The sequence below is a fragment of the Typha angustifolia genome, chromosome 15, assembly GCF_048772165.1.
Source record: "Typha angustifolia cultivar Huaian chromosome 15, ASM4877216v1, whole genome shotgun sequence".
In the NCBI taxonomy this organism is placed as follows: domain Eukaryota; kingdom Viridiplantae; phylum Streptophyta; class Magnoliopsida; order Poales; family Typhaceae; genus Typha; species Typha angustifolia.
In genome coordinates, this window is record NC_133253.1 from 10,624,018 (window position 1) to 10,634,690 (window position 10,673).

Consider the following 10,673-nt stretch of genomic DNA (forward strand, 5'->3'; position numbering starts at 1 on the left):
GAGATCAAGATCCGTGGGCGGGTCAACACGATCCGGAACCACGGCGAGTTAATCAAAATCGAAGGAGGGATCATCAACCCTTCATGGTGCATCCTCCCCCGGTTAGACAAGGACTTGGACATGATCCGGAATGAGACAATGGCATCCGTGGACAAGTCGTGTATCTCGAATTCCCCAAATTCAAAGGTGGCGATCCGATTGATTGGTTGTATAGGGCGAAGCAATTCTTTGCATACCAAGGTACGACGAAAGAATACAAGGTGACGCTTGCAAGCTTCCACCTTGAGGATGTGGCGCTTCATTGGTTTCGAGCAGCCAATGCCATAGAGGCCATCGAAACTTGGGCTGAATTTTGCACCGATATCACACGACGATTTGGAGCATCGGGGTATGAAGACTTTGATGCTCTCCTCTCAAAAACAGTGCAAAAGACTACGGTTTGGGCATACCAAGAAGAATTTTAGACGATTAGTAGCCGATGTCATCCACCATGGACGGATCAGCAACTTCGCAACACCTTCATCTTCGGGCTGCGGGGTGACATACAAGCCGATGTGAGGGCTTTAAGGCCTAGAACCTTAAAGGAGGCCAAGAGTTGCTGCTACAGTGGTACATCCTCGAGCACCCTTGAAGCCATCCCAAGATGTGAAGTATGCACCTAGAGGTCCGGGACGAGCACTCACATCTGCCTAAGTAGAAGAAAGAAGGGCCAAATCGTGTGAAGTATGCACCTATGGAGATAACTTTGGAGATCAAGATCCGAGGGTGAGGCACTACGACCCGGAACCACGACGAGTTAATCAAAACCAAAGGAGGTGAAAAAACTCCTAGACACACATATGTATCTAACCTTTAGGTAATGATATCGTTCGTTCGCTTAAGTAAAAGTCGGAAGAAATATTAAAAACGAAAGTAGAGATGAACACCAAAATTTTAACGTGGAAAAACCCAAACGGGAAAAAAATCACGGATCCAAACTCAGATCAAAACCAATCACTATGATAGTAGCAGTTACAAGACTGACTCACAAAACAACCCGTCGATGCAAACAACTTTGTTCCTCTCAGTCTTGATCACTAGAACCCACGATTCACTGCTTCTTGTGATTGAAGTCCAATCTCAGTAGCCCTTGAGATTGATCTTTCGTCTAGATAGCCCTTAAGATGAAAGATTAAATTCTTGTAGATGAGTAGAACATTGTTCGTTGAAGAACCGATGTAGCCTCAAGAAGTCTCCTTCAATAATCTTCTTCAACCACCCTAGAGATAGGGTTTCATAATCCTTATATATGATATTCAAGATAGAGCCAAATCTGAGTCTTATTCGTACTCATGATCTTCAAGATAGAGCCAAATCCGAGTCTTATCCGTACTCACGAAAGTCCAAGATTTTCAAACTTCGTTGGTATGACTTGATCTCATCAACTTTGCTTCAATAATTTTGCAATTCTTCAAACCAGAGATTTTCTAGACTTGTGTAAAGCTCATATACATGTAAAAAATACATTTAGAATATTTTATACACAATTGCCAATAATTAAAAACCTAACATCCTCCTCCTGTTAGACAAGGACTTCGACATGATCCGGAACGAAACAACGGCATCCGTGGACAAATCGTGCGCCTCAAATTATCCAAGTTCAAAGGTGGTGATCCGATCGATTGTTTGTATAGGGCGAAGCAATTCTTTGCATACCAAAGTACGGCGAAAGAATACAAGGTGATGCTTGCAAGCTTCCACCTTAAAGATGTTGTGTTTCATTGGTTTCGAGCAGCCATTGCCAATGAGGCTATCAAAACTTGGGCTGAATTTTGTGCTTATATCATGCGGTGATTTGGAGCGTCGAGTATGAAGGCTTCGATACTCTTCTCTCAAAGACGGTGCAAAAGACCACAGTTGGGACATACTAAGAAGAATTTGAGAGGATAAGTAGCAGATGTCATCCCCCATGGATGGATCAACTGATACGATTCGGACTTCACCGACGTCGTCTCGAGTATGGATTCACTTTAGGAGTATTTTTGTTTCATATTTTAGTGTTTAATTTCTATTAAAATAAGTTTTCTGTAAGTCGCACGAACGCGGGTGGAGTGAGTTCGAACGCAGTTTGTGAACGGGGTTGTGAACGTGGGTGAAGAGAGTGCACTATGCATTGGAACGCGGTGCGTTAAAACGCACTATGAACGCCTGCATCACGTTTGCAAATACCGAGAGGGGCGTTCGAACGCTTGCATCGCGTTCGCAAATCCAGAGGAGTGAACTCGGTGCGTTCGAACGCGGTCGGCGAAAATTGTATTTTTAGGGTTAATTTTGAGTTGTTGGTTAGCCTTTAAAAGGATGTGGCTGGCAACCAAAGTCAGGATTGATTATTGAATATTGAGATTGAGTTTTGCCTTGCCTCCTTCGTCTTCTTCGCTCCCATTCTCTCAATCCCCGGCGACGCCGCTTCTAACCTCCCTCGACCGGCCAATCGCCCTAGTCCCTTAGGGGTGGCCCTCTCCTCCCCCTTCTTCCAATCGATCCAACACTTGCCCTAACCCTTCCACCATCAATTTTTACCGGTGCCACCCTATTAACGCCGGTCCACCTTCAACCACCATTACCTAGGATCACATGCCTCCATCCACGGATCCAAAATAGACCATCCTGACGTTCGTCCACTAAACGGACGATATCTCAAGACCCTAACTCTGATTCGCCTGAAACTTGATTTGTTGGAAAGCTCTTTTCTGGGGCTACAACATATCAAACTTTCACATTGATCCGACATCGGCATATTTCGAGATCTTATTTCAAGGTTCCGTGCCAGATCTAGTCCAAATCAGGAAATTGGAAGAGATCAAACCTTAGCCTAAGGGGAGATCGTATCAATTTGGTATCAGAGCTCCATAGCCCGAGGCGTGATGGTATCAAGCTTGGTATCAGAGCCACCGTTCCTCGGACAAGCGCTTCCTATGACGACCACCAGATCCATGGCTGCACGGCAAGATGATGAAGAAGAGATTCTCCCAATAGAGGAGAGAGAAACGGTTGCAGGGACTTCCACCCACGAAACCGCCCGATCTAATCGAAATACGGAAGAACCTAGCATTCAAGCCGTGTTGGGGTCTCTTTCCGAGCAAATGGCCATCAATAATCAAATGATGATGGAGATGATGCGGGAACTACGAGCGACAAGGGAAGCAATGGCGAACGGAAACGCACCCTCGACCCCACGACGCGAGTCCACCCCCTTGAACCCACCGCCGCCGGTTCAGCCTTTGCAACCACAAGAGCTGCTGCTACCACCATCCTATGGGCAGAGGCAAGCAAGGATGGGTACACCAGGTCCAGTTGCGGGTGAACCCATCCGACGAGCAAACCACTATGGAGACCACCTTAGAGATCAAGATCCGTGGGCGGGTCAACACGATCCGGAACCACGGTGAGTTAATCAAAATCGAAGAAAGGATCATCAACCCTTCATGGTGCATCCTCCCCCGGTTAGACAAGGACTTGGACATGATCCGGAATGAGACAATGGCATCCGTGGACAAGTCGTGCATATCGAATTCCCCAAATTCAAAGGTAGCGATCCGATCGATTGGTTGTATAGGGCGAAACAATTATTTGCATACCATGGTACGGCGGAAGAATACAAGGTGACGCTTGCGAGCTTCCACCTTGAGGATGTGGCGCTTCATTGGTTTCGAGCAGCCAATGCCATAGAGGCCATCGAAACTTGGGCTGAATTTTGCGTCGATATCACACGACGATTTGGAGCATCGGGGTATGAAGACTTTGATGCTCTCCTCTCAAAAATAGTGCAAAAGACTACGGTTGGGGCATACCAAGAAGAATTTGAGAGGATTAGTAGCCGATGTCATCCACCATGGACGGATCAGCAACTTCGCAACACCTTCATCTCCGGGCTGCAGGGTGACATACAAGCCGATGTGAGAGCTTTAAGGCCTAGAACCTTAAAGGAGGCATTCGAGGATGCAGTGCTTATGGAAGACAAACATAGGGCCATGAAGATACACCTGAAACAGAGTTGGATGAGCCAAGGAAGCCACAATCAATCCCAACCAACCATAACGGCAGGAAACATCACCGGAGTACCAAGAGTTGCTGCTACAGTGGTACCTCCTCGAGCACCCTTGAAGCCATCCCAAGATGTGAAGTATGCACCTAGAGGTCCGGGACGAGCACTCACACCTGCCCAAGTAGAAGAAAGAAGGGCCAAGGGCCTATGTGTTACGATCCTTCCTCGGCTATAGGCTCTGATACCAGATTGATACGATCCTTCCTCGGCTATAGGCTCTGATACCAGATTGATACGAACCCTCTTTTGGTGCTATGGCTCTGATTCAAGATTAATACGATTTTGCACGGAACTTTGAGATCAGATCCCGAAATATCCCGCCGTTGGATCGCTGTGAAATTTTGATATGTTGTAGGCCCGGAAAAGAGCTTTCCAACGGATCTAGTTTCAGGCGAATCGGAGATGGGGATCTCGAAATATCGTTCGTTTAGTGGACGAACGTCAGGATACTCTGTTTTGGATTCCGTGGATGAAGGCACGAAATCCTAGGTAATGGTGGATTGTGGAGGGCCGGTGTTGATGGGGTGGCACCGGTGTAAAAGTGATGGTGGAAGGGTTATGGATGATGGAAAGGTTAGGGATAGCGATGGATAAATTGGAAGAAGGGGGAGAAGAGGGCCACTCCTAAGGGACTAGGGTGATTGGCCTGTCGAGGGAGATTAGAAGCGGCGTTGCCGGGGAGATTGAGGGAACGGGAGCGAAGAAGACGAAGGAGGCAAGGCAAACTCAATTCTCAATAATCAATAATAATTTTGGTTGCCCTACACATACTTTTATAGGCTAACCAACAACTCAATCTTATCCTAAAACACAATCTTATCCTAAAACTCAATCTTATCCTAAAACTCAATCTTATCCTAAAACTCAATCTTATCCTAAAACTCAATCTTATCCTAAGGTAAATCCAAACTTGAGACGATGTCGGTGAAGTCCGAATCGTATCAATCCACCACGCTTCCGCAACCTTGTCCTCAAGGTTTGAAATTTGGGAAGCGATCCATGATGTCTGCCTCTAGCTCCCATGTAGACTCGTCAGTAGGTTTGCCCAGCCACTCAATCAGCACTTCAGTCTCTAATCTGGATCCTTGGCGTCTTCTCCTACGACTTAGGACTCGAACCGGCTCATTGGAGCCATCTTCCTCCATTGGTTCGGGTAAGGTCGAACCCACTACATGGTTAGGCCCGATCTTGGCCTTCAATGCCGAGACATGGAAGACGGGATGTATCCTGGTTCCTTCAGGTAGGTCCAATCGGTAAGCTACTGGACCGATTCGTTGTAGCACTCGGTACGGACCATAGTACTTGTATCCCAACTTTTGGTTCAAAATTGGCCTCAATGTGGATTGTCGATACGGTTGAGCTCGAACGAACACCAATTGATCCACCTCAAATTCTCGCTCACGTCTGCCTTTGTCATGCGTTTGCTTCATGCGGTTTTGTGCTGTGGCTAGGTGAGTCTTGAGCCGTCTCAATGTTTCATCTCGATCAGCAAGCTCCAAGTCAAGCTCAGTCCTATCCGTCGCCGCGAGTCTATCGTAGGCACGCAAGACAGGGGGAGTGCGCCCATAAACTGCCTCAAATGGGGTCATGCCAATGCTTGAGTGATGAGCGGTATTGTATGACCACTCAGCCCAGGGAAGAAATTTGACCCAATCCTTTGGTCGATCCGCCACAAAGCATCGCAAGTATTGCTCTAGTCCACGATTCACCACCTCGGTTTGGCCATCCGTCTCGGGGTGATATGCTGAACTAAGATTGATTTGAGTCCCTTGCAATCTGAAGAACTCGGACCAAAACTCACTTATGAAGATGCGATCCCGGTCTGACACGATCGTCCTAGGCATCCCATGCAAGCGTGCCACTTCCCGAACAAAAATTTCAGCAACCCTTTTTGCTGAAAACGGGTGAGACAATGTTATGAAATGTGCGTACTTGCTCAGTCTATCCACCACAACAAACACCACCGATTGTCCTCGAACTTCCGGCAGCCCCTCGATGAAGTCCATGGAGATATCCTCCCAAATACGCTCTGGTATCGGTAGTGGTTGCAGTAGCCCGCTAGGCTTGAGTGCCTCTGATTTGGTTCGTTGGCAGATTTGACATTCACGCACATACTTTTTCACGTCCGTCTTCATCCCAGTCCAAGTACAGTTTTGGGCCAGCCGCTTGTAAGTACGTAATACCCCTTCATGACCTGCTATAGGAGTATCATGGAAGTGTGACATCAATAGCCTCCGTAGCTCTTCGTTTCGGGGTACCTTGATTCGCCCGTGCTCTAGTACTAACCCATTGCGCTCCTCGTGCTCGGGGTTGCTTGAGGGGTTCTCTCTCAACTCCTCCATGAGTCGGACCAGATCACTATCCTCTGCACTGGCTCTCCGTAGATCTGAAAAGAAAGGAAAAGTGGGTGCCGAGAAAGAAGCGAGCTCCCTTTCTTTTGAAAGTTCAAGCAGCGGTTTACTTCCATCCAACAACACTCTCTGATCATCTCTCCAAAAGGTCAATGTGAGGCTTATAAAATCAAAGGTCACGGGCCCCAAGCTCCGAAGCCATTGGGTCCCTAAAACAATATCGGCACCTTGCAAGGCCAATGGATAAAGATCCAATGTGAAAGTTTGGCCTTGCACCTTCAATTCTGCACCTCCACAAATAGAATCTGCTCGCAAGGTGGTGCCATCTCCAATCGTCACATCGAACCCTTCCGTGGGTTCCGACTCGAGCCCAATCTTCCTAAGGAGCCTCATGTCAATGAAGTTGTGGGTGGACCCGGTGTCAATCAAGATTCTCACTGTGGTTTTCTTGATTACACCGTTCACCCGCAAGGTCTTTGGCGCGGCTGTCCCCGAATAGGCGTGGAGGGAGATTTTGGCCATCGTGTCCTCCGCGTGATGTTGCTCCTCGACTTCTTCTCCTCGATGTCCAGCCACATCTGCACTTTCAGCTGCCATGGGTGGAAGATCGTGGCCTTCTCCTTTGAGTGGTAGCTTGGCAGGGAGCTGCAACGTCATCGCTGGTGATGAAGCTGTCGTGGTCGACTGTCGATTGACCGAGGAGAATGGTAGAAGATCGCTGGAGGCCATATGCGATTTCTTCTTAGTTGCCGACTCACTATGGTTGCAAAGGGAGCTAGTGAAAGGCGGCCCAAGTGTCGAAATTCGCGATTTCGGATCATCTCCTTCACCACCGATGAGGATTCCTGATGAGGGATATCCAGCGACCAGGTGTGGGGTAGCCAGCACTTCGCGGTTTGTCGACGAGGTCTCCGGTGCATGGGAAGATGTGGAGGTTCCGAGGGTTGCTATAATGGTTGAGGATCTCATTGTAGCCGGTGGCAGTTCGTTGCGGCTGACCATGGGTCGAGGTGTAGAATCTCGATCTTGCCGGATAGCCGAACTCTCCCCTATTTTTGTGATGAGCGGGAAGGCCGTGGAGGATGTTGGGTATGTTGTGGAGGGTTCCCAATGCTGTCTTGTGATTGCCTTGCTTGTTGAAAAAGGTTTCGTCCATGCCCGTATTTCCTGCATCATCTCCATCATTATTTGCTTGTTGATGGCAATCTGTTTGGAAATAGACCCCAACATGGATAGAACGCTAGGTTCTTCCGTATTCCTATTAGATCGAGTGATCGTCATTGGAAGCGCTTGTCCGAGGAACGGTGGCTCTGATACCAGCTTGTTACGATCCTTCCTCGGCTATAGGCTCTGATACCAGATTGATACGATCCTTCCTCGGCTATAGGCTCTGATACCAGATTGATACGAACCCTCTTTTGGTGCTATGGCTCTGATTCAAGATTAATACGATTTTGCACGGAACTTTGAGATCAGATCCCGAAATATCCCGCCGTTGGATCGCTGTGAAATTTTGATATGTTGTAGGCCCGGAAAAGAGCTTTCCAACGGATCTAGTTTCAGGCGAATCGGAGATGGGGATCTCGAAATATCGTTCGTTTAGTGGACGAACGTCAGGATACTCTGTTTTGGATTCCGTGGATGAAGGCACGAAATCCTAGGTAATGGTGGATTGTGGAGGGCCGGTGTTGATGGGGTGGCACCGGTGTAAAAGTGATGGTGGAAGGGTTATGGATGATGGAAAGGTTAGGGATAGCGATGGATAAATTGGAAGAAGGGGGAGAAGAGGGCCACTCCTAAGGGACTAGGGTGATTGGCCTGTCGAGGGAGATTAGAAGCGGCGTTGCCGGGGAGATTGAGGGAACGGGAGCGAAGAAGACGAAGGAGGCAAGGCAAACTCAATTCTCAATAATCAATAATAATTTTGGTTGCCCTACACATACTTTTATAGGCTAACCAACAACTCAATCTTATCCTAAAACACAATCTTATCCTAAAACTCAATCTTATCCTAAAACTCAATCTTATCCTAAAACTCAATCTTATCCTAAAACTCAATCTTATCCTAAGGTAAATCCAAACTTGAGACGATGTCGGTGAAGTCCGAATCGTATCACTATGCTTCCGTTGTGATGAGAAGTTTGTACCCGGGCATCGCTGCGCTAAACCGATGGGATCAGTGATGCTAATCGATGGATTGGAGGAAACTGAATATGAGTTTGCAGCTGAAAGTGCAGATGTGGCTGGACATCAAGGAGAAGAAGCTGAGGAGCAACCCGTGGAGGACATGATAGCCGAAATCTCCCTCCACACCTATTCGGGGACAGCTGCGCCAAAGACCTTGCGAGTGAATGTTGTAGTCAAGAAAACCACAGTGGGAATCTTGATTGACACCGGGTCCACCCACAACTTCATTGACAAGAGGCTCCTTAGGAAGATTGGGCTCGAGTCGGAATCCACGGAAGGGTTCGATGTGACGATTGGAGATGGCACCACATTGCGAGCAGATTTTATTTGTGGAGGTGTGGAATTGAAGGTGCAAGACCAAATTTTCACATTGGATCTCTATCCGTTGGCCTTGCAAGGTGCCGATATTATTTTGGGGACTTAATGGCTTCGAAGCTTGGGGCCCGTGACATTTGATTTTACAAGCCTCACATTGACGTTTTAGAGAAATGACAAGAGAGTGCTGCTAGATGGAAGCCAACCGCTGCTTGAACTTCCAAATGAAGGGATCGCAAGGGAGCTCGCTTCTTTCTCGGTGCCCACCTTTCCTTTCTTCTCAGATCGGCTGAGAGCCTGTGTAGAGGATAGTGAGTTGGTCCAACTCATGGAGGAGTTGAGAGAGAACCCCTCAAGCCACCCCGAGCACGAGGAGCGCGATGGGTTAGTATTAGAGTGCAGGCGAATCAAGGTACCCCAGAATGAAGAGCTACGAAGACTATTGATGGCACACTTCCATGATACTCCTATAGCAGGTCATGAAGGGGTATTACGTACCTACAAGAGGCTGGCCCAAAACTGTACATAGACAGCGATGAAGATGGACATGAAGAAGTATGTGCGTGAATGTCAAATCTACCAACAAGTCAAATCGGAGGCACTCAAGCTTAGCGGGCTGCTGCAACCACTACCTATACCAGAGTGTATTTGGGAGGATATCTCCATGGACTTCATCGAGGGGCTGCCGGAGGTTCGGGGACAATCGGTGTTGTTTGTTGTGGTGGATAGACTGAGCAAATATGCTCATTTCATAACATTGTCTCACCCGTTTTCAACGAAAAGGGTTGCTGAAAATTTTGTTCGGGAAGTGGCACGCTTGCATGGGATGCCTAGGACGATCGTGTCAGACCGGGATCGCATCTTCATTAGTGAGTTTGGTCCGAGTTCTTCAGATCGCAAGGGACTCAAATCAACCTGAGTTCAGCTTATCACCCCGAGACGGATGGCCAAACCGAAGTGGTGAATCGCGGACTGGAGCAATACTTGCGATGCTTTGTGGCGGACCGACCAAAGGATTGGGTCAAATTCTTTCCATGGGCTGAGTGGTCATACAATACTGCTCATCACTCTAGCATCAGCATGACCCCCTTTGAGGCGGTTTATGGGCGCACTCCCCCTGTCTTGCGTGCCTATGATAGACTCGCGGCGGCGGATAGGACCGAGCTTGACTTGGAGCTTGCTAATCGAGATGAAACATTGAGACGGCTCAAGACTCACCTAGCCACAGCCCAAAACCGCATGAAGCAAACTCATGACAAAGGCTGACGTGAGCGAGAATTTAAGGTGGATCAATTGGTGTTCGTTCGAGCTCAACCATATCGGCAATCCACATTGAGGCCAATTTTGAACCAAAAGTTGGGTTACAAGTACTACGGTCCGTATTGAGTGCTACAACGAATCGATCCAGTAGCTTACCGGTTGGACCTACCTGAAGGAACTAGGATACATCCGGTCTCCCATGTATCAGCATTGAAGGCCCAAATCGGGCCTAACCATGTGGTGGGTTCGGCCTTACCCGAACTAATGGAGGAGGATGGCCCCACTGAACTGGTCCGAGTATTAGGCCGCAGGAGGAGACGCCATGGGACCAGATTAGAGACTGAAGTGCTAATTGAGTGGCTGGGCAAACCTACTGACGAGTCTACCTAGGATCTAGAGTCAGATATCATGGATCGCTTTCCAAACTTCAAACCTTGAGGACAAGGTTGTGGAAGCGTGGTGGATTGATATGATTT

General features: G+C 48.0%; 1 protein-coding gene across 1 annotated transcript; it reads right to left on the reverse strand.

Annotated features, from left to right (window-relative positions):
• Positions 1-4,238: 4,238 nt before the first annotated feature.
• On the reverse strand, positions 4,239-8,316 carry LOC140778680 (uncharacterized). Its single transcript, XM_073123504.1, has 2 exons — positions 7,848-8,316; positions 4,239-7,807 (listed from the first exon to the last, which is right to left on the reverse strand). The coding sequence occupies exon 2, from the start codon at positions 7,714-7,716 to the stop codon at positions 5,056-5,058; it is 2,661 nt and encodes an 886-aa protein (XP_072979605.1). The 5' UTR covers positions 7,717-7,807; positions 7,848-8,316; the 3' UTR covers positions 4,239-5,055.
• Positions 8,317-10,673: the final 2,357 nt, after the last annotated feature.

Excerpts from the sequence above, each read along its gene's own strand:
- LOC140778680 (XM_073123504.1), bottom strand. The coding sequence starts at position 7,716 with ATGACGATCACTCGATCTAATAGGAATACGGAAGAACCTAGCGTTCTA.